The sequence below is a fragment of the Saccharomyces mikatae genome (genome assembly GCF_947241705.1).
Source record: "Saccharomyces mikatae IFO 1815 strain IFO1815 genome assembly, chromosome: 5".
Classification (NCBI taxonomy): Eukaryota; Fungi; Ascomycota; class Saccharomycetes; order Saccharomycetales; family Saccharomycetaceae; genus Saccharomyces; species Saccharomyces mikatae.
Window position 1 is genome coordinate 110,380 of NC_079260.1, and position 23,109 is coordinate 133,488.

The 23,109-nt window shown below is 37.4% G+C and overlaps 9 protein-coding genes and 2 non-coding genes across 11 annotated transcripts; 8 read left to right on the forward strand and 3 right to left on the reverse strand.

Moving 5' to 3' along the window:
* Window positions 1–1,462: 1,462 nt before the first annotated feature.
* Window positions 1,463–1,544, forward strand: Smki_5.trna2S. The gene has a single exon. It is a non-coding gene; the product is annotated as a tRNA-Ser (tRNA).
* Window positions 1,545–1,750: 206 nt separating this feature from the next.
* Window positions 1,751–4,699, forward strand: MCM3 (MCM DNA helicase complex subunit MCM3; the record flags this gene model as incomplete). The annotated part of the gene is made up of 1 exon (XM_056221794.1): window positions 1,751–4,699. One exon carries the CDS (start codon window positions 1,751–1,753, stop codon window positions 4,697–4,699), a length of 2,949 nt encoding a protein of 982 aa, XP_056081550.1.
* Window positions 4,700–5,075: 376 nt separating this feature from the next.
* On the forward strand, window positions 5,076–8,723 carry SPF1 (ion-transporting P-type ATPase SPF1; the record flags this gene model as incomplete). The annotated part of the gene is made up of 1 exon (XM_056221795.1): window positions 5,076–8,723. One exon carries the CDS (start codon window positions 5,076–5,078, stop codon window positions 8,721–8,723), a length of 3,648 nt encoding a protein of 1,215 aa, XP_056081551.1.
* Window positions 8,724–9,471: 748 nt separating this feature from the next.
* ECM10 (Hsp70 family ATPase ECM10) lies at window positions 9,472–10,017 on the forward strand (the record flags this gene model as incomplete). Its single annotated transcript, XM_056221796.1, has 1 exon — window positions 9,472–10,017. The coding sequence occupies one exon, from the start codon at window positions 9,472–9,474 to the stop codon at window positions 10,015–10,017; it is 546 nt and encodes a 181-aa protein (XP_056081552.1).
* A 578-nt stretch (window positions 10,018–10,595) lies between these two features.
* Window positions 10,596–11,540, reverse strand: BUD16 (putative pyridoxal kinase BUD16; the record flags this gene model as incomplete). The annotated part of the gene is made up of 1 exon (XM_056221798.1): window positions 10,596–11,540. One exon carries the CDS (start codon window positions 11,538–11,540, stop codon window positions 10,596–10,598), a length of 945 nt encoding a protein of 314 aa, XP_056081553.1.
* A 969-nt stretch (window positions 11,541–12,509) lies between these two features.
* Window positions 12,510–12,581, forward strand: Smki_5.trna3. Its single transcript has one exon. It is a non-coding gene; the product is annotated as a tRNA-Met (tRNA).
* A 384-nt stretch (window positions 12,582–12,965) lies between these two features.
* Window positions 12,966–13,448, forward strand: VMA3 (H(+)-transporting V0 sector ATPase subunit c; the record flags this gene model as incomplete). The annotated part of the gene is made up of 1 exon (XM_056221799.1): window positions 12,966–13,448. The coding sequence occupies one exon, from the start codon at window positions 12,966–12,968 to the stop codon at window positions 13,446–13,448; it is 483 nt and encodes a 160-aa protein (XP_056081554.1).
* Window positions 13,449–14,117: 669 nt separating this feature from the next.
* SNU13 (RNA binding protein SNU13) lies at window positions 14,118–14,498 on the forward strand (the record flags this gene model as incomplete). Its single annotated transcript, XM_056221800.1, has 1 exon — window positions 14,118–14,498. One exon carries the CDS (start codon window positions 14,118–14,120, stop codon window positions 14,496–14,498), a length of 381 nt encoding a protein of 126 aa, XP_056081555.1.
* Window positions 14,499–14,756: 258 nt separating this feature from the next.
* Window positions 14,757–18,344, reverse strand: SMKI05G0510 (uncharacterized protein; the record flags this gene model as incomplete). Its single annotated transcript, XM_056221801.1, has 1 exon — window positions 14,757–18,344. The coding sequence occupies one exon, from the start codon at window positions 18,342–18,344 to the stop codon at window positions 14,757–14,759; it is 3,588 nt and encodes a 1,195-aa protein (XP_056081556.1).
* A 1,113-nt stretch (window positions 18,345–19,457) lies between these two features.
* Window positions 19,458–20,105, forward strand: RIP1 (ubiquinol--cytochrome-c reductase catalytic subunit RIP1; the record flags this gene model as incomplete). Its single annotated transcript, XM_056221802.1, has 1 exon — window positions 19,458–20,105. The coding sequence occupies one exon, from the start codon at window positions 19,458–19,460 to the stop codon at window positions 20,103–20,105; it is 648 nt and encodes a 215-aa protein (XP_056081557.1).
* A 596-nt stretch (window positions 20,106–20,701) lies between these two features.
* SMKI05G0530 (uncharacterized protein) lies at window positions 20,702–22,750 on the reverse strand (the record flags this gene model as incomplete). Its single annotated transcript, XM_056221803.1, has 1 exon — window positions 20,702–22,750. The coding sequence occupies one exon, from the start codon at window positions 22,748–22,750 to the stop codon at window positions 20,702–20,704; it is 2,049 nt and encodes a 682-aa protein (XP_056081558.1).
* Window positions 22,751–23,109: the final 359 nt, after the last annotated feature.

The following is a 23,109-nucleotide window of genomic DNA, read 5'->3' on the forward strand; positions in this document are numbered from 1 at the left end:
GACACTACTATTAATAGCTGAACATCACTCGAGACTTTTTAATTTTCCATGCGTAACTTTTGCGTGATAATTCAGGACCAATATTGTTTGTGAGCAAAACATTTTATCGGGAAGTGGAAATACAGGTTTGTTTTAATATGTTCTTGTTTTAGGTGACATATCTTTGTCAATCCTCCTATGAGCTAATTGCGCCATCCATATCTTATAAGAGCCTGATAGGGCCTCGTACATATTCTGTGGTAATGATGTTACTTGGAGCCTAACCCTATTATATTTTGCCATACTGTTTACTTAAATTCACGTATTTACCACAGACACTCAAGAAACCGCAAGATAATTTTGGTAACGCATTGGGATCAAAGAAAACCTTTGTATTCTACCACGCAGTTAAGGAGCAGAACATATTTGATATATTTCGTTTTCAAAAGATTTCGGTCACTTGATGTTAAGGGCCAATAGTTCAACTGCAAGATAATCGCTAGCACGCAACTCTGAAAAATTACATTAAATACAAAGTAGTATAGATATACATGACGCTACTACATTCTCTTTTTTTTATTGCAAGGTTTTGAAAATGGCAGTGGTGATGTTCCCATCCAATTTTTGCGGGCGGCACATAACCATCATGCTAGCATCCTTGACTTGCGTCGCAGTCCTCAATCCCAGTTGGCAGTATTCCCGTAGGCTTTAATACTTCCCGAAGAAAGTTACATTCCTACGGATTTATCCTGCCACCAAAACGGATGCTGGCCCATTGAACTGTTTGTTATATTGCCGAATAAGGAGTTAGCAAATAAGCTTTTTATCGGTCGTATCACGAAATTAAGTAATAGTGGGGTGTCTAGACAATCCTAATCTTATAGTTGTTGAAATAAGCATCTATTGACTAGTAACTATAATACTAGTATATTATTTATATTATGTGTATTACCACATATGGTGTAAGAAGTTGTCATAAATAATAAGTGAGATGATAGTGGAGTTTGATGTAATTGTTGGGATTCCATTTTTTATAAGGCAATAATATTAGGTATGTAGATATACTAGAAGTTCTCCTCAGGGATTTAGGAATCCATAAAAGGGAATCTGCAATTCTACACAATTCTATAAACATTATTATCATCGTTTTATATGTTCTTATTCATTTATCCTATTACATTATCAATCCTTGCGTTTCAGCTTCCACTAATTTAGATGACTATATCTCATCATTTGCGTCATCTTCTAACACCGTATATGATAATATACTAGTAGTATGACTACTAGTTAGTAGATGATAGTTGATTTATATTACAACACAAACTTAATCCGATTTATACGAATAGGTGTATAGTAGTAATCACTTATTCCAACACATGTATCGTTGTGAGGCTGTTTCATAAAAGTTTCGAATAAAATTCTTAAGTATATCATTTTACAACTGTAAAGTCTAATAAACACCCAAGAAATTCATATAAATTGTGGCAACTTGGCCGAGTGGTTAAGGCGAAAGATTAGAAATCTTTTGGGCTCTGCCCGCGCAGGTTCGAGTCCTGCAGTTGTCGTTATTTTTTTGGGTTTCTCAACTTCAGGCGATATGGAGAAACAATTACTTTTCCCAAACAGGTAAAGGCTCGTGTCTCAAGAAAAAAAGAAAAAATTGTTCAAAACTCAGAAGAGACGTTTTATAACCTTCATACAGGTTAAGAAATCTTACACTCTTCCCCTTGAAACGCTCTTGTATAATAGTTCAATTCATACAACTACAACTATGGATGGCTCCACGGGATTTGATGGAGACGCTACCACTTTCTTTGCTCCAGATGCTGTGTTTGGCGATAGAGTACGTAGATTCCAAGAATTTTTAGATACATTCACCTCATACAGAGACTCCGTGAGGTCTATACAAGTTTATAATAGCAATAATGCTACTAGCTACAATGAGGACCAAGAAGATGCAGAAGAACAATATTTGCTGGGTGACAACGACGGCGATGATCTCGAGAAAGAAAAGAAAATGGCGTCTTCCACCGCATTGAACATACTTCCTCACAGAATTACGATCTCCCTAGACGACTTGAGAGAGTTTGATAGGTCGTTCTGGTCGGGCATTTTGATCGAACCTGCATACTTTATCCCACCTGCTGAAAAGGCGCTCACTGATCTGGCAGATTCTATGGATGATGTTCCACATTCCAATGCTCCTGCAGTATCATCTCGTCACCCCTGGAAACTTTCTTTCAAAGGTTCATTCGGTGCGCATGCATTGTCTCCTCGTACTTTAACGGCACAACACCTGAACAAACTGGTCTCTGTCGAAGGTATCGTAACCAAGACTTCACTGGTCAGGCCAAAACTTATCAGATCCGTTCACTACGCGGCGAAGACCGGTAGATTCCATTACAGAGATTACACAGATGCTACTACAACTCTTACTACCCGTATCCCAACACCAGCTATCTATCCAACAGAAGATACTGAAGGTAATAAACTAACCACTGAGTATGGGTATAGTACATTTATGGACCATCAGCGAATCACCGTGCAAGAAATGCCCGAAATGGCTCCCGCTGGTCAACTTCCCAGATCTATTGACGTCATTTTGGATGATGATCTTGTAGACAAGACCAAGCCCGGTGATAGAGTCAATGTTGTGGGCGTATTTAAATCTCTTGGTGCAGGTGGTATGAACCAATCCAACTCTAATACTTTGATAGGATTCAAAACTTTAATTCTAGGTAATACGGTATACCCACTTCATGCTAGATCTACTGGTGTCGCTGCAAGGCAAACGTTGACAGATTTCGATATCAGAAACATCAATAAACTTTCTAAAAAGAAAGACATATTCGATATCTTGTCTCAGTCCCTAGCGCCTTCCATTTATGGACATGACCATATAAAGAAGGCTATCTTGTTAATGCTCATGGGTGGTGTGGAAAAGAATTTAGAAAACGGTTCCCATTTAAGAGGTGACATCAATATTTTGATGGTGGGTGATCCATCCACCGCCAAATCTCAATTGTTAAGATTTGTTTTAAATACAGCATCTTTGGCAATTGCCACTACCGGTAGAGGTTCCTCCGGTGTCGGTTTAACTGCAGCAGTAACCACTGATAGAGAAACAGGTGAAAGAAGACTTGAGGCTGGTGCCATGGTCCTTGCCGATCGTGGGGTCGTGTGTATTGATGAATTTGATAAAATGACTGATGTTGATAGAGTCGCCATTCATGAAGTTATGGAACAACAAACGGTAACGATTGCCAAAGCAGGCATTCACACTACATTAAATGCTCGTTGTAGTGTGATTGCAGCAGCAAATCCCGTCTTTGGTCAGTATGATGTCAACAGAGATCCTCACCAAAATATTGCCCTGCCTGACTCGCTTTTGTCTCGTTTTGATTTATTATTTGTTGTGACGGATGATATCAATGAGATCAGAGATAGGTCTATTAGTGAGCATGTGCTAAGAGCACATAGATACTTACCTCCAGGTTATTTGGAAGGGGAACCTGTGAGAGAGCGTTTGAATCTATCATTAGCCGTTGGGGATGACGCCGATATTAATCCTGAACACTCCACCTCTGGAACTGGTGCGGGAAATGAAGAAGATGATGAAGAAGACCATGTTTTTGAAAAATTCAACCCTTTACTACAAGCAGGTGCTAAATTAGCCAAAAACAAAGGTAACTATAACGGTACAGAAATCCCCAAACTTGTCACCATCCCATTCTTAAGAAAATACGTTCAGTATGCCAAAGAAAGGGTCATTCCACAATTAACACAAGAAGCTATAAATGTCATTGTGAAAAATTATACCGATTTAAGGAATGATGATAATACTAAAAAATCGCCCATTACCGCAAGAACTTTAGAAACTTTGATTAGATTAGCTACAGCTCACGCTAAAGTCAGATTGTCTAGAACCGTCAACAAAACAGATGCCAAAGTAGCTGCGAATCTCCTAAGGTTTGCGCTATTGGGTGAGGATATTGGTAACGATATTGATCAAGAAGAAAGTGAATATGAAGAAGCTTTGTCGAGAAGGTCGCCACAGAAATCACCAAAAAAGAGGCAAAGAGTTAGACAGCCAGCAAGTAATTCAGGATCTCCAGTCAAAACTACTCCAAGAAGGCCAATGGTATCCTCCGTCAATTCTACACCATCATCAGCACGTAGAATACTGCGTTTCCAGAATGACGAGGAACAAGCCAGTGAAGACGATAATGATATCATGTCACCACTTCCCGCAGATGAAGAAGCTGAATTACAAAGAAGGCTTCAACTGGGGTTGAGAGTGTCTCCAAGACGCAAAGAACATCTCCATACCTCCGATGAAGGGTCTTCAGGACCTCTCACCGAAGTCGGTACTCCGAGATTACCTAATGTATCTTCTGCAGGCCAGGATGATGAGCAACAACAGCAACAGCAACAACAACAGCAACAACAACAGCAACAGTCGGTGATTTCTTTCGAAAATGTGGAGCCTGGTACTATTTCTACTGGTAGATTGTCTTTAATTTCTGGTATTATTGCTCGTTTGATGCAAACAGAAATATTCGAAGAAGAATCGTACCCTGTGGCTTCTTTGTTTGAAAGAATTAATGAAGAGCTACCTGAAGAAGAAAAATTTTCTGCGCAAGAATATCTCGCAGGTTTAAAGATTATGTCCGACAGAAACAATCTAATGGTTGCTGACGATAAAGTTTGGAGAGTGTAAAGTTTCCTGAGAGGTTCCACCATTCTTCTTTTTACCTCTTTTCATCTCCCAAATTTTCAGTTCATTCTCAGATTATTTAGTTCATTAAGTCTTATCCGTGTATTAAAAATTATGTATTAAAACGCTTATTTTATCCCTTAATTGAAATATGTTGTTGGCGATTGTGGGGCCTTGTCTTCTGTCAGTAATTAATGACACTATAGCTTATTTCATGGCTACTTGTCACGCCATACGTTACGCTTTGCATTTCCTCTTCGCGTGTTCTGAATAAACCCGAGTGGCAATGTCTCTCATCATATAACGTGGAGCTTCGGCGAGCTTTTGGCTTTTAATATTGTTCGACAGATCAGACCTACAGGAACATAGGAATCGGCAAATGACAGAGAAATCATTTGTGAGCAGCCCTATTGTTAGGGACTCGGTATTATTGGTGCCAAAGTCATTAATAGCCAAGCCGTACGTTTTACCGTTTTTCCCATTATACGCTACTTTTGCCCAATTATATTTTCAACAATATGATCGCTATATTAAAGGACCTGAGTGGACTTTTGTTTATTTGGGGACATTGGTGTCTTTGAATATCCTGGTTATGTTAATGCCTGCTTGGAACGTCAAGATTAAGGCTAAATTTAACTACAGTACCACCAAAAATGTCAATGAAGCTACTCACATTCTTATCTACACCACACCAAATAATGGTGCTGATGGTATTGTAGAAATTCAAAGGGTTACTGAGGCAGGCTCTTTGCAGACTTTTTTTCAGTTTCAAAAGAAAAGATTCTTATGGAATGAAGGTCAGCAGGTTTTTTCCTCACCAAAGTTCCTCGTTGATGAATCGCCAAAGATTGCTGATTTTCAGAAATGCAAGGGCCATTCCGGTGACTTAACTCACTTGAGGAGGCTATATGGTGAGAACAGTTTTGATATTCCTATTCCGACCTTTATGGAGTTATTCAAAGAGCACGCTGTTGCACCATTGTTTGTTTTCCAAGTTTTCTGTGTTGCATTATGGTTATTAGATGAGTTTTGGTATTATTCTTTGTTCAACTTATTCATGATCATTTCTATGGAAGCAGCTGCAGTTTTTCAAAGATTGACTGCATTGAAGGAATTTAGAACTATGGGTATTAAGCCTTATACCATCAACGTACTTAGAAATAAAAAATGGGTGCCTTTACAAACTAATGAATTGTTACCTATGGATTTAGTCTCTGTAACAAGAACTGCCGAAGATAGTGCAATGCCTTGTGATTTGATTCTGCTCGATGGTTCATGTATTGTTAACGAAGCAATGCTTTCAGGTGAATCTACTCCGCTGTTAAAGGAATCCATCAAATTGCGTCCTAGTGAAGACAGTTTACAGCTGGATGGTGTTGACAAGATTGCGGTACTACATGGTGGGACAAAAGCTTTACAAGTTTCTCCTCCTGAACATAAATCGGATATCCCACCTCCACCTGATGGAGGTGCTTTAGCCATTGTCACTAAGACTGGGTTTGAAACATCTCAAGGTTCATTAGTTCGTGTTATGATTTACTCTGCTGAACGTGTTTCTGTCGATAATAAGGAGGCGTTGATGTTCATCCTTTTCTTGTTAATTTTCGCTGTCGTTGCATCCTGGTACGTTTGGGTTGAAGGTACAAAAATGGGTAGAATTCAATCCAAATTAATCTTGGACTGTATCTTAATTATAACATCTGTTGTTCCTCCTGAATTGCCAATGGAATTGACCATGGCCGTAAACAGTTCCCTGGCTGCCCTTGCCAAGTTTTATGTCTATTGTACAGAACCATTTAGGATCCCCTTTGCTGGTAGAATTGATGTTTGTTGTTTTGATAAGACTGGTACTTTGACCGGTGAGGACCTTGTGTTTGAGGGTCTAGCTGGTATTTCTGAAGACTCGGAGAATATTCGTCACTTATACAGCGCAGCTGAAGCGCCAGAAAATACTATTCTTGTCATTGGTGCTGCTCATGCCTTGGTTAAATTGGATGATGGTGATATTGTTGGAGATCCAATGGAAAAGGCAACCTTGAATGCTGTTGGTTGGGCTGTCCAAAAGAAAAATAGTAACTATAGAGAAGGTACCGGTAAATTGGATATCATCCGTAGATTTCAATTTTCTTCCGCTTTAAAAAGGTCTGCTTCTATTGCTTCTCACAACAATACCTTGTTTGCTGCTGTTAAGGGTGCACCGGAAACTATCCGTGATAGACTTTCCAACATTCCCAAGAATTACGACGAGATTTATAAATCCTTTACGCGTTCTGGTTCAAGAGTTTTGGCCTTGGCTTCTAAGCAATTACCAAAGCTGTCACAATCTAAAATTGATGACTTAAAGCGTGATGATATTGAGTCCGACTTGACTTTCAATGGATTTTTGATTTTCCATTGCCCTTTGAAGGATGATGCTATTGAAACTATCAAAATGTTAAATGAATCTTCCCACCGCTCCATTATGATTACTGGTGATAACCCATTGACAGCCGTTCATGTGGCTAAGGAAGTTGGAATCGTTTTTGGTGAAACTTTAATTTTAGACAGAGCAGGTAAATCAGATGATGGTCAATTGTTGTTCCGTGATGTTGAAGAGACAATTTCTATTCCATTCGATCCATCAAAAGACACTTTCGATCATTCCCAATTATTTGATAGATATGATATTGCTGTTACTGGTTATGCTTTGAATGCCTTAGAGGGACATTCCCAACTAAGGGAGCTATTGCGTCACTCCTGGGTTTATGCACGTGTATCACCATCCCAAAAGGAGTTTTTGTTAAATACACTAAAAGATATGGGGTATCAGACTTTAATGTGCGGTGATGGTACTAATGATGTCGGTGCTCTGAAACAAGCCCACGTTGGTATTGCATTGTTGAATGGTACTGAAGAAGGTTTGAAAAAGTTGGGTGAACAACGCAGATTGGAAAGTATGAAAATGATGTATATGAAGCAAACTGAATTCATGGCTAGATGGAATCAACCACAACCACCTGTTCCTGAGCCAATTGCACACTTATTCCCACCTGGTCAAAAAAATCCTCATTATCTAAAAACTTTAGAAAGTAAAGGTACTGTCATTACACCAGAAATCAGAAAAGCAGTTCAAGAAGCAAATTCTAAACCCGTCGAAGTTGTTAAGCCGAATGAGCTTTCAGAGAAGAAACCTACTGATTTAGCTTCTATGTTGTTAAATTCTGCCGGTGATGCCCAAGGCGATGAAGCCCCAGCACTAAAGTTGGGTGATGCCTCCTGTGCAGCTCCCTTTACTTCTAAGCTTGCCAATGTTTCTGCTGTTACCAACATTATACGTCAAGGTCGTTGTGCTTTGGTTAACACTATTCAAATGTACAAAATTTTGGCATTGAATTGTTTAATTAGTGCTTATTCTTTGTCCATCATTTACATGGCTGGTGTCAAGTTTGGTGATGGCCAAGCAACTGTCTCTGGTTTGTTATTATCGGTCTGTTTCTTGAGTATCTCCCGCGGTAAACCTTTGGAGAAGCTATCGAAGCAAAGGCCACAATCTGGAATATTCAATGTTTACATTATGGGATCCATTTTGTCTCAATTCGCCGTTCATATTGCCACTTTGATCTACATCACAACAGAGATTTATAAACTGGAACCTAGGGAACCACAAGTTGACCTTGAAAAGGAGTTTGCTCCATCATTATTAAACACAGGTATTTTCATTATTCAATTGGTGCAACAAGTTTCTACATTTGCTGTTAATTATCAAGGTGAACCATTTAGAGAAAACATTAGAAGTAACAAGGGTATGTATTATGGTTTATTGGGTGTGACAGGATTGGCACTTGCAAGTGCTACTGAATTTTTCCCTGAGCTGAACGAGGCTATGAAGTTTGTGCCAATGTCGGATAATTTTAAGGTTAAATTAACTTTAACATTATTACTTGATTTCTTTGGTAGTTGGGGTGTTGAACATGTTTTCAAATTTTTCTTCATGGATGACAAACCATCTGACATTTCGGTCCAAAAAGTAAAGATTGCATCCAAATGATGAATCTTTTTGTGTAGTACTTCTTTTTATATTTACATACTTATGGCATCCATTCATATAGATCTTTTTTAATGGGTGCATCGTTGAGTTTATGGATTTCTTGTGTTATATGTACTGTCGTCATAAAAAAGGTATAAAGAAATATTATTACCACCAAGTTTATATTTTGTTGTTCACATTCAAAGAAATTTCTTTGAAACAAAACTTTAAAAAAGAACTTTTTACCTTGGAGCAAATAAACAAATAAAGTGGGGAAAGCAATCCTTACACAAATAATGCTATAGTGGGGAGTCACTATTATGCACATATTACTGTATCTTATCGTATTCGAAGATAGAAACCAATAAGTCCAGCTCAATCTCACTCCAGTAATGTTAGGCATGACTAACTAAAATCTAGCACAACAAGACATCAACGAGTATTTTTTTTGACCAAGATCAACAAATTTCAGACCAATTTTACCATACGTTGACCCAATAAATCTATCAGTCCCAATGCAGCTTGAGAAGACCTTACTTTTTCGCTTCAGTTTCCACATGAGAATTGGTACGCTGAATGGTACCCTTTAAAGGGTCAGATGTGGAACATTAAAAATAGAACAAACTATGTTGAACTCCAAAAAAGATCGTTAAGTTAACAATAACGAACTTCAAAGCTGGTAATAAGTAACTGCACGATTAATTTTTTATTTGAGTTTTTACAGCAATTCCAGTGAACATTATTAATAATTTTAAAGAATTTAGCTAACATGCCGATGGCATGGAGGGCACTCGGAACACACAACCCACTCTCTAGTCTGACCCGTTTAAAATCAACTAAGCTTCACGGTGCAGTTATTGGTATTGGTTTGGGTACCACCAACTCTGCGGTGGCTATTATGGAAGGTAACGTACCAAAGATTATCGAAAACGCGGGAGGTTCAAGAACTACTTTCTCTGTGGTGGCATTCACTAAAGATAGCAAATGTTTGGTTGGTACACTAGCCAAACATCAATCCGTTATAAACCCAGAATACACTGTATTTGCCTCCAAGCGGTTAATTGGTCGCCGTTTCGAGGACGTTGAAGTTCAAAGATATATTGATGAAGTCACTTTCAAAATTATCAAGAACTCCAATGGAGATGCGTGGGTAGAAGTTAGAGGTCAAAAATATTCACCCGCCAAAATAGCAAGTTTCATTTTAAATAAATTAAAGAAAAATGCTGATGCTTATTTGAGTAAGAACATCAAAAATGCTGTTGTTGCCGTTCCTGCATACTTTAATAGCGCCCAGAGACAGATATTGAACGAATAGTTAGTGAGGCAGAAACACACAAGGGCCAGGATGAAGCTAGAAGGAGTGCTATCCAAACTGGTAATAAAGCTGACCAGCTGGTTAATGATACAGAAAATTTCATTAAGGTATTAGAAGGAAAGTTGGATAAGACTATATTTCAAGTACTCAAAGATCAAATATCATCTCTAAGAGAATTAATTTTCCGAGTTGAGGCTGGGGATGAAGTTAATCATGAGGATTTGAGTACTAAGATTGAAAAACTTCAAATGTCCTTGATGAAGCTCTCCCATCAGTTCTACAAATATGGTGACAATCCTGCACGAATAAAAAAGAAAGTAATAAACAAAAAAGTTTTGTTTATTATGCCACAAGTATTGCTTACAGTCACAATAAAATACTTAAGACGTATATTTATAACGCTACTTTTTCACTTTTCTGGAGTGCTTTGTTGGTAAAAAGGCGCAGGATGAATGTATCAACCTAAACCAAAGAAAATTTCATGCAATGGAACCATGCAACGTAAAAAAAAAATTCACTATCTTACAAACATCTATATAACTTTATTTCAGTGAAAATCCGACTCTATAAAGTTCTTGTCACAACCTAGCGTAAATATAATTCGCTTGATGGACACTACTACTGATTGTTTCGTATTTATCTCTTGATTCAACAATTCGCAATTCCATTTCTTTCATCTCCAAGGCGGAGCCCATTTTGGCTTTTATCTTTCCTGAAGTATAACTTCTAGTGATTTTCAAGACCTTTTGAATAACATTTAAGACATTATTGACCTGGTCTTCAAATCTCAATGTCGTTGTTGGGTTTGATAAGATTTCGTACACTCGATCCAACAACAAGGCAGAAAACAAATCGCCGACGCCAGTGAAATACGAATCAATGAATGGCACTCTATAAACGATGGGCCTTTTACCCTTCATTGAGGCCACGCAATATATGAACTCTTGATCGTCAAACATCTTACAATCACAGGACGTGACAATGATCACTGGAATAGTGCGATGTAATTTCTCTAACGCCTTCTTCAAATGTTCTTTGGTCTTGATTCTCTCGCCATACAGTATCTCCAACTCAAATTGATTTGGAGTTATTATGTCAACCAGTTGTCTTGGAGACAAGGCCAGCTTCCTGTATTCTGGTATTACATCTTCACTAACATATAACTGTCCTTCGTCTCCCATAACAGGATCCATAAGCCATATGATCTCAGGGTTTTCCTCTTTAAACTTAGCGTAGTATGTTCCCATACATCGAACAGAACTCTTATTGGGCAAGTAACCTGAAAGTAAAGCTTGATAGTCTCGAGGAAAATTGTCGAAAAGGCCTGATAAGAGTTCCTTTAAATCTGCTTCATTCGTAACTGTTCCAAACACCTTATCTAAACCATATCCCGTATGGTTGGAAAACTGGACACTGTTACAGCAATCCACGTCCCAGCCTAGACATTGCAAGGGAAACGTTGCAGCTTTATTTCCTACATACCCGTGCACAACGTGAGACTGCGTTGCCAAGAGACGAGGCATTTTTGTCGTAGTTTTTCAGTAGCTAAAAAGACCAAACCCAGGGAGCTCGTTGTCAGCAAACTCGCAATCTCTTCCAACTTTTAAGTATTCAACAGTCCAAATAGTTTCTGGTTAATGGCAAAGCAGCCATGATTACATCTTCAATTTATCTTTGAATATTTCTATCATCGGACAAAGACAATACCGGAAATAGACTTTTTTTATTTCCGTCGCTAATGCAATAAAAGTTGCAAAAACTTATGAACACAACTAGCACGACGTACAATTAGCCAGGGTGGGATAGTCTACGTCATATTAATTGAAAGAAGAAAAAGGGCACATTAAAAGCCTTGAATTGCTGATGTGAGAGAATAATGGACGGCAGCTTACAAATGGAAAATAATCATTGATAGCTTTGTTCAGAATTGTTTGTTGCCTTTCGGCTATCATCCATCACTGTCTTTGATAAATATTATAGTTCTAAAAATTAACACGACTCTAAGAGGACATTACAGAAAATGGACGGCATACAACGCCTGTCCACTGATTAGGTTAATCGCCACGTCTACGCAATAGTGGTATTTTTCTAATTGGCACATTTAAGAGTGTCGAAGTAATGCCTCCCATATATGCTGGAGACAATAACACGGACACACATTTCTTTTCTTCTTTAACGCGGCATATCACTCATCGCTCGTCACAGGGACAGGGTATAGCTATGCGGATTCATTGTTAATTACCATTGGCTGTCCGCAATATCGTCAACGTAGAGATCATACCAAGGCTTTTTTTTATGCAATATCGGTATAGTCTATGGTGAAATCGAACTGTGATATAGCGGCAGATACTGTTAAACCCAGGATAACAGTTATTTTAGCCTAGATCTTCCAAGTACATGATATTTAACATTCTGTGACTTGAATTGATAATTCATTATAAAGAAATCCTTGTATCAAAGGACTTTTCAGTCCAGAATGTTCAAGCTAGTTTAGCGCCGTGGCGCAGTGGAAGCGCGCAGGGCTCATAACCCTGATGTCCTCGGATCGAAACCGAGCGGCGCTAATTTTTTGATAACTTTTATGAAAGTTACCTCTTTGGAGGTATAGACGTACTGCTTCAGCATCAGCATGTTCCTTCACAGTAGTTGAAGGACTTGGGCTGCTTTCTAGCGAAGAAAGCAAGCGGCCTACGCTTTTGTTTACTTATTAGCAAATGTGATCGTATAAAAAGATATTACCCGGAAAAGAAACGCAATTTTTTTTTTTTTTTTTAAAAAAAAAAGTGGTTAAGTGATTGACTGACCCTTGATAGTGTTGTACAATTGTACACTCGTTCTGATTAAAAACTTGTCATTAAAAACTTCTCAAAGGAAAAGAGAAGATCGTGTTTATTGCTTTTCTCAAAAAGACTAATCAATTAGAATAACAAAACAAACATATACATATAATGACTGAATTGTGTCCTGTCTATGCCCCTTTCTTTGGTGCCATTGGTTGTGCCTCTGCAATTATCTTCACCTCATTAGGTGCTGCTTATGGTACTGCTAAATCTGGTGTCGGTATCTGTGCCACCTGTGTGTTGAGACCAGATCTGTTATTCAAGAACATTGTTCCTGTTATTATGGCTGGTATCATTGCCATTTACGGTCTGGTTGTTTCCGTTTTGGTTTGTTATTCATTGGGTCAAAAGCAAGCTTTGTACACTGGTTTCATCCAATTGGGTGCCGGTCTATCAGTCGGTTTAAGTGGTCTGGCTGCTGGTTTTGCCATTGGTATCGTCGGTGATGCAGGTGTTAGAGGTTCTTCTCAACAACCAAGATTATTCGTTGGTATGATTTTGATTTTGATTTTTGCTGAAGTTTTAGGTCTATACGGTTTGATTGTTGCTTTGTTGTTGAACTCCAGAGCTACTCAAGATGTTGTCTGTTAAGGCAACTTTTGAATTTTAAAGCAGAAATAGAGTGTAAAACTTTTTTTTGAGAAACTGCAAAAAGGTTTCATCTTAAGGTTTGTTTTTGACCTCTATTTCTACTTCACATCCTACCTACCTCATTTTCAAGCTTCCTTTTTATTAGTACCATTATTATTGTTTAAAGAGTTTTACACGCTAAATATGTATATCTTAATTTTTAATGTGTATAGAATAGAAAATTTGAATATCAAGGAGCAACAAACAGTACGACGTGTTTCTCAAGCTACACGACAGAAAGGATGAGCCTAATGTGCTTTCACTCTTAGTACAAACCTGACCTTATCGACTTCTATTGTTAAAAGCGTAACCATTGTGTTGTTTCTTTTTCTTATCGGTATTATATCCGGGTAACAAAATTACTATATAGAAAATTTTTTCCTTATTCAATTTGCTTTTTTCAGAATTTTTTTTTTGAATGCGAAAATGAGATGAGTTAAAAAATTTTTTTCGCTTTAGAGTCAATGATTTAGTTGTTAGCAAAAGTTACACTGAGATTTTAGATTTCCTTCTTCAAATTTAACTTCAAATCACCATTCGAGCGAGCTTTCTATACCAGGACTATACTGATTATTGCAAGGAACTTGAATAAACCACATTTTATATCATAAATAAATATACTACTTTGAAATGTCTGCTCCAAACCCAAAGGCTTTCCCATTAGCTGATGCTGCATTAACCCAACAAATTTTGGATGTTGTCCAACAAGCTGCTAACTTGAGACAACTTAAGAAGGGTGCCAACGAAGCTACCAAAACTTTGAACCGTGGTATTTCCGAATTTATCATCATGGCTGCTGACTGTGAACCTATTGAAATCTTATTGCATTTGCCATTACTATGTGAAGACAAGAACGTCCCATACGTCTTTGTTCCATCCAGAGTTGCTTTAGGTAGAGCTTGTGGTGTTTCTAGGCCAGTTATTGCTGCTTCTATTACCACTAATGATGCTTCTGCTATCAAGACTCAAATCTACGCTGTTAAGGACAAGATTGAAACTTTGTTAATTTAAGTAGATCGAGTTATATCTATCGACATAATTTTGTGTATTATCCAAATATTATAAAGAAAAGTTTTTTGCTTTTTTATTGGTGTTGCATTTCTCAGTACTAATATTTTTTGAGCTGTAGAATAGCTGATGTGTATTCGTTGAAGCATCCTCCCTGGATGCCTGCGCGAATATATTAATATACGTAATCAGAAAGCAAATCAAGAGATTTATATCGAGATATCTCTATGTGACTTTTTTTATCAAATGAGACATGTGCTATCACCTCTTTAGTTTTACGGGATCAAAGAAATCTATCGTATTATATGCTAAATGATCAATATGCCTTCTCTTCGAATTTCTAGCAAGTTCATCAAACCCACTTTCATTTATCCCAATTTCCATACTCATGGAACAGTCTCTGGTGGTATTTTGCATATTCGTTTCAGATTCTAAAGCAGTTCTTTCCTCTTCCAGTCTGAATCTCTTGTGATTTTGCAATTTTCTCATCCACAATTCACCGACGATTTCCGATACAATATAAATTTGACCGTTCGTACCACAAAGCATAAATAAGGGTATGATGCCTTCCAACCTTTCATTGTCGAAACATGAACATATCTGAAGATTGTGAAATCCATCCGGAATAGACGTCAATGAGATTACCCTGTCAGGTAATCGAATTTTAAGGTATGGCACAGCTAACCCGTCTTCATCGACTAATACTCTATCAGAATCTTCATATATTGCCAGTGTATTATCTGCGCCAACAGTGGCAACATACGATCTACTTGAATACTTCAACTCAGTGCGAGAAAGTCTTGACAACCGGACCACTGAGCAGTTCTTTTTATTTACAAAATAATCATTATCACGTTCTATCGGCCCCTTGACAATCTTTTTAGTCGCTACTTGTGTAATACTTCCAAAGTCAGTAAATCTCAAGTGAGCATCTTCCGAAAGGTCTGATGGATACTCTATGGATGTTCTAATTGGAAGGTGGGTCCTCACCAGACCTCTCAATGTTTCAAATCGAACCAAACAATCGCCATTCATATATGCTGGAAGCCATATACGATTAATTGACTCGAGTGCCGGGAAAGAATTAGCTTCGAACATTTCGGAACCGTCTTTGAGTAAGTCTATTTTGTATGTTGCTGTGCCATTATTACCAGAAAATAAAATGGTGTCGCATTCATAATAAAAAAAAACCGAATATATACAATCATCAAGATGATTCGCATATAACTGGATAATCTTGTTACCTTTGATTTCAAACAACCAGAATTTTGTACGTTTATCATCAATTCCCAAACACAAAATAAACTTATTACCGTAAGCGGGGCTTAGTGATGAGTAAACAAAATCATTTTCTGACCACAATGGTTTCATAATCGCATGTGAATACTTAATATTGGAAAAACTAAATGCCGAAATTGCTTTCATCAAAAGGTAGTCGAATAGCATTAACTCATATTGACCCGTATCGGTATCGACAAGGCACGCTATGGCCTGGTTGGAGTTATTTGCAATTGTATAGAGCTGTACGGGTACGCTAGGGAGGTCCAGCATATAATTATCTAATCGCGGTTTTAATGAAACTATGTGCTTAGTAAAGCCCTCATGTTCAAACATGGTACCAAAGTCAAAGACATTTATTCGTGATTCATCATCCAGAACACAAAGAGAGAAAAATACTTTCCCAGGACGTATTCTCATTCGTCTTGGAACTAAGTCTAGCTTTATGTTACCATAGGATATGTTATGCAGATTTAACAAAATGGTTTCTTTTTCATTATATAGAAAAACAAAAGGCAAGCCAGGAATTGTATCTAGGATTTCCAATTTCTGATTGTTTGACGAATGAATCTCCAATACCACTTTCAAAAAATTTGACTCTGATTTGTAAACTCTCACACAACCAATATATGATGAGGCGATAACGTATACTGAGTCGTCGTCATGATACTTACTAAACCAATATTCCTTTATCAATAGATCATAGGCTATAAAAGAATGGTCTATATGAGATGTAGCCATTTCATTTGGGCTTGTATCCCATACAGAAATCCTTCCTTCTGAGTATACGGCAAAATGGATTTTTTTGATACCATCTGAGCAACAGGTAATGATACTTCCCTTAGAATCAAGTTCTTTAATAAAGACATCCTTTAGTTTACGTAAAGAATTAGATTTTGGCTCAAGTGTTGAAATTCTCACCCTAGAGTTCTTTATAGGATAGCAGAGCATAATAGAAGAGTTGAAATCCGATTGTGACACATAAATCTGTCTGATTTCTCCGGTAGAATCGTCAGCCCCGTCTTTCAGAATTTTTCCCGTCCTGGTAACAAGTATACCGTCATCATAAAATTCACTTGTCAACAATGTTCTATTTCTATAAATTGATCCTCCTGATTCATATGTAAAGTCGTCACTATTACCAACCATTAAATCTGTAATCCAGAAATCAGTTACATTCTCTAGTGGTACCTTGATGGAAGTAGTTGGCTTCAAAAGATCTTTGTCGTATACCAAAAATTTCTTCTCTAAAAATCCTCTTTTCGAATTAAAACTTCCGCCCAAAAGCAATGAGTCTATATCTGTGCCCTTGTTCCTAATAACTTGTGATGCAAGGTAAATTTTGTTCGTATAAACTGGACCTCCCTTTACCTTACTTACTTTAGAACCTTGACAATCGTTTGATATAAAATGTATTCCATTTATTCTTGTGAGCACTATATATCTTTCACCTGGAAGCTGCAAAACTGTATCACACAGATCGTGTTTAGGAAGCCTGAATACTCTTTTTTTTGACCATTGCAGATCTTTCTGGACATGCCTTTCTTTTAATAACCTTGTATGTATTTTAGCAGTATACTTGTTGCCATATACGTCAAAAATCGTTAGGAGAATGTTTGATTTTTCATATATGATATTATAAGAGTCTTTTAAAAATCGGTAATTGTCTTCTCTTGGAAGACCTTTATTTTCAAAGAAAGCCGCCATCTCCAGTCCCCCTTCCTCTAGCTTTACTATCTGAGTATAAGTATTGGTCAACACTATGATGGTATCGCCACAAATTATTTTCATGTGGCAAAATTCATTATCTGATGTTCGTAAAAGATTGCATTTGCGGTACCCACTAAAACCAGTGTTTTCATTTTCATGACCTTCAACACGATGATATTCCTCTAAAAGCAGGTTATCACTGTACTCGCTTTTGAGTAAACAAACGAGATAAACATCTGACTTGTCTGTGTATGTAATATCACCGGTCAAATTCTCTCTGCTGACGAAACCAAAGGAAATAATTACTTGACCATCGGCAGCATAAAATGTTTCAATTGACCTGTTTCTGAAATCAAAGGAGTAAATATTTGCACCAAACGTGTGCAAACTACTATCATATAATATGTTGTTATTGCAGGTGTATAAAATACCATCCAGAGAAGCATTCAACCAGCTTGAAGCTAATGAAGAAATGGTATCCAGTTTCGGTGTCATATTAGAATTGAAAATGATCTCGAATTTGTTGTTTTTGAATTCAAAACCTTTGATGGAACCGTCGTTGAACATAAGTAGATGACAGAAGGAAACTGCGTCTGTCAGTGAAAAGGACTTGAATTTTGGTATAATTGTGTAGTTGACAATAAAAGGTCCATCTAAAGCGAACTCAACTTTCGCGGTCAATTTATTAAATACCCCAGTATACAATCCATAACAGAAGCATAAATAGTAGTTTCCTTGTAGATAGAAACGATTTATCAGTTTTCCAGCCTCATATTTCGATTTGCAGGATGTTATGCACAGAGGTAAAAGTGGCGATTCGTTAGCCACTTGTTTTTCGCCCGTTTCAACCTTTCTTGGCATTTCTAATTGAGAGCAACCCGGTAAATGAAATGCGTAAACTTCAGTAGTATAACGCAATATACTATCCTTTTTCCTTTCGCCAAGTTGCGATCAGGAAGTCTAATTTTCTATCATGTATTTCTTTCCGCTTTAGGGATTTAAAGAAACGCGTGCAATTGAATGTAACGAGTAGACTTTGAAAGGAACTTGCAGACAGAAGAAAGAGAATCATAGCGCGTGTACCATATGACAGGAACAACACCACAAGCTTTTTCTTTTGAATTTTTTCTATCTCTAAATTTCCGAAACTCTGTAAAAAGATATTGCAGAAAACAGATGACCAAAAAGTCGTGTATCGAAACGAGAAACAATCGTGGGTGAGTGCACGTGTATTTCTATCTTATTCATACCAGCTCGAACCTCCTCTGAGTTTCTAGATATTTTTTCTCTGCTTGGTGCATTGAATGGCCTATCCATTGAGAGGGGCGACGCCATCAAAAGACTTATATCCATAAATCCCTCGAAAGTACATAGTAGCTATATGACAACAAGTATGAATACAACAAAAGATACTGAAGTAATTTCATGAACCCTATGGCTGTAGAGAACCGACCAAGACGTTCATATAGCCTGGGCGGCTATCCTCTCATTGTATACTGTACCATATGAAGCACGCCTTAGTAGCCCTGAACCTGTCGATTTTAATAAATTGAAGTGCAAGGTCCTCTTAACTCGAGACCTCTCTATTATCCTGTTTATTTCATCTATCCATTCGTCTTTTATATCTTCAACGTTAAACTTCCCTTTGAGTTGATTTGGCTTTTATCAGATTGGTCCATAACCCATCTTTATTTTTTTAAGCCCTTGACAACGGACCAATCAGCGTTTTGCGCCATTTATCGGTCGTGGGTCACGTGCGGCGACGCGGAAGCTCCCTTATAAGGACTGGAAAAAGACTTACAAGGATGATGGCTAGTTCTTGAACATTCAGTGATATATTACCTCTGTTTTGTAACTCTTTTGTTTCCTAGTTCATTGTCTCCTCAATCAAGATATTTTTATACACCAATAACATTACACTAACACTTATCAGGGAAACCGAAGGAGCAACAACAATCAAATACAGGACGAACAATGTTAGGAATAAGATCAACTGTTAAATCTTGCTTCAAACCAATGTCTTTGACTTCAAAAAGACTAATCTCACAATCTTTGGTGGCTAACAAATCCACATACAGGACTCCAAATTTCGATGATGTTTTAAAGGAGAATAACGACACCGATAAAGGCCGTTCCTATGCTTACTTCATGGTTGGTGCTATGGGCCTTTTGTCATCTGCAGGTGCCAAATCAACTGTTGAAACCTTTATTTCATCTATGACTGCCACAGCAGATGTTTTGGCTATGGCTAAAGTAGAAGTCAACCTGGCTGCCATTCCATTGGGTAAGAACGTTGTCGTCAAATGGCAAGGTAAGCCTGTGTTCATTAGACACAGAACTCCTCATGAAATCCAAGAAGCTAACAGTGTGGATATGTCTGCCTTGAAAGATCCACAGACAGATGCTGACAGAGTCAAAGACCCTCAATGGTTGATTATGTTGGGTATTTGTACTCATTTGGGTTGCGTTCCAATTGGTGAAGCCGGTGATTTCGGTGGTTGGTTCTGTCCTTGTCACGGTTCACATTATGATATTTCTGGTAGAATCAGAAAAGGCCCTGCTCCCTTAAACTTAGAAATTCCTGCTTATGAATTTGACGGTGAAAAGGTCATTGTGGGTTAAGTTTGGTTTTCATTTTCGATAACTACATCTTTATTGTCTATCTGTTTCACTCTTATTTTGATTTTGAATTTTCTATCCGTTATGACATGAGCGGGAACTATACAAACAAATCTACAAATTTTGAAATTACAACGAAAATAATTAACCCTACAAGCTAAAAAAATCATAAACAAAACAAGAAACGAAAATCACTATTGCAGTATCCCCTGTTGATTTCCTTTTTTTAAAGAATATATATTCTCATACAGTATGGAGAAAACAAAAGGATAAGAAAAGAAAGGGGAAATAAAGAGGAATTTGACCTATTTATTACTACTTTTTTGTCTCACCATCTTCTTTTTCTATTCATAATATTTGATATTCCTTTATTTATCTGCATGTATTTATAATTAACAATCTATTTATCTTCCCTTTTCTTTTCGTTACTTTACTTCCAAGGTTTGCCTGTATTCTGGATATTGACTTTTTTAATCAAAAGGTTTGGTATTTTTTATAAAGTATATAGGACTGTCCGAAAAACGACTAAAATTGTTATATACGAATGTTAAGAATGTCAACTATTTATATTTTATCTGCTGAGTAAGTTATTTTTGGTACTAAAGTGACTTGTGTTGCTGTAAATGCACTTCTAAATCATCAGGAATGTCAGCCCAGGAATTATTGTTCCAATCCACAAATTTCTTTCTTAATTGTGCATATTTGTTATCAAATAGCCTTGCGTTATAGGTTGTAGCAAAATAACTTGCTTTTTGTCCCAAACGGAGTTCCTGTTGCTCCTCATTGCTTGAAACTTCCTCGTTGGTATTAGTCTCATCACTAAAGACTTGCTCGTCATATTCATCTAAAAGCTTATTAGTCCCCAAATCTATACCTTCCAAATCTCGAAACAATTGCCTCACATACTCTGGCATATTATTTGGTCTATACTTATGATCAAGCTTAATCCTCCAGTAGACTGACCAATGTAAACTGACATATTCTGGTACGTAGCGAGACCGTCCAAGATTAGGTACATGAATATTTTGCCACTTACCTTCTTTATTTTCCATCCGTATTCCAATGGGAAGCATCTCTAATATCCACCATACTAATCTCATGAACTTACTTGCATGCCCACATTTAAGAGTAAAAGAATCCTTTATAATTTCTTCCTCATCTTTCAAACTCAATCTGGTCTCTTTAATTTGTCTTAAACAATCTTCCATTTTCTTAGTTCTACTGGATTGTTCGCTTTCAACTCCAGTCTCATTGTCAGTTACGCTCAACATAGAACATTTCCTTGGCGAACTGAAATCAAGATAGTTATGAGAGTCCGCAAATAGAGATCCTACCGAAGTATGTTTGGCAGCGTACTCATGTATTGAGCCAGGTTTGAACTTAACTCCAAACTTAATGGCCTCTGATAAGATCCATCGTAGCGTTAGATTCGACAGGTTCTCCTCTGTCTCACAGTCGGGTGCCCAGCCTCCGCCAATATCAGAATGATCACCTGGAAACCATTTTTCAACCAAATCAGGTGTCATAGTCATTCTACTTGAGCTACTGCTGCCTTGAATGGATTGAAGCCGAAAAAAGGCCTCAATACCTCTTGTTGAACATTCTGTATCTCTTGCACATGTGTTACCTCCCAAAAATGAATTCAAGTCTAGCAGCAGCTCTGTAGTTTCTTCACTTTTACTTGATAGCTGATTTCTACGATTATCAGGAATAGATGGAGAAATATTGCCAATAGAATGCGAGCCACTTTTTAAAGTATATTTTATCAAAGGATTCTCAGGACTAAGATCATGCATTAATGAATTGGAAGTTGATGCTGACGAACAATTTTCAGTTAAATGCGTACAATATGTTAATGAAAATAATCTCGGAATGTAGGGCATCGGAGTGAAACATAATTGCTTGAATTTTCCACGTCTTTCATCCAAGGACACACAATGACGAACATGTTCAACAATATTGCTTCTTTGGGTACAAGGAAACAGCCTATCTCTTAATATCCCTACTGAGTTTACAGAATCGAATAGACCTTGAAAATATATTTTTACCTCGTAATCTCTTGAAAATGTTTTCTTGAATTCTTCCGCCAAAGTACTTGTGTACTGCAATCTGTTAGGCTGTAAATCATATTCCCATCTTTCATAGATTTGCCAAGCCATTTTAATCATTTCTTCCAAACCCCTGTTCAAAAGTCCAACTCTCTCGATCATTCCCGCAAGAACACGAGCAATAAAAGCTCCCCTAGAAAAACCAAACATATAGATTCTATCTCCTGGTTCAAAATACTTCATTAAAAAAAGATAAGCAGAACATATATGATTATCCAAACTAAACGCAAACATAGAATCCAACAGGTTTTGCAAGTATGAAATAGATAACCGTCTTCTCATATCAACAACAGCATCAAATCCAGCGGACCCAATTCCGGGTTGATAATAGCATATTTGTTTAGAATCATCACCGTTCTCAAGAAGGTTATACAATTTTAGAATATTAGTGAACGGCTGAGGTCCAAAATTTTCTCTTGTGCCATCAAAACAAAGAATGATATTTTTGCCAGACGAAGAGTGTGGTGATGAATTTATGTTCCTGTCACCTCCCGTTCCGCTTTTGTTATATTTTGTATGAATGTATTGGAAACTATCCATTTAATGGATACTGTGCTTGTATAATACTTTTATAGGTTTCATCACCTGGCCGCTATTAATTCCGTATTATTCTTGAATATAATAATTTGTGGCGCTTTAAGAATACATTAGGTTGTGTCAAATACACCCAGACACCCATTAGTCAACATAACCACCATAACTATTACTTTTGTATCAATCATATCATTTTAGTACCATTCTGTGCAAATGACGAAAAAGATGAATTGATGAGACTGTGAATGTGAATAAGCCGTAATTTTCAGATACGCTACAAAAAATGTCCAATTTGTCTATCTTGGATCCCCCACTGATGTCCCATGAAGATGAGTAAGCTAAAAAAAAGATGTTCTCTGGATTTT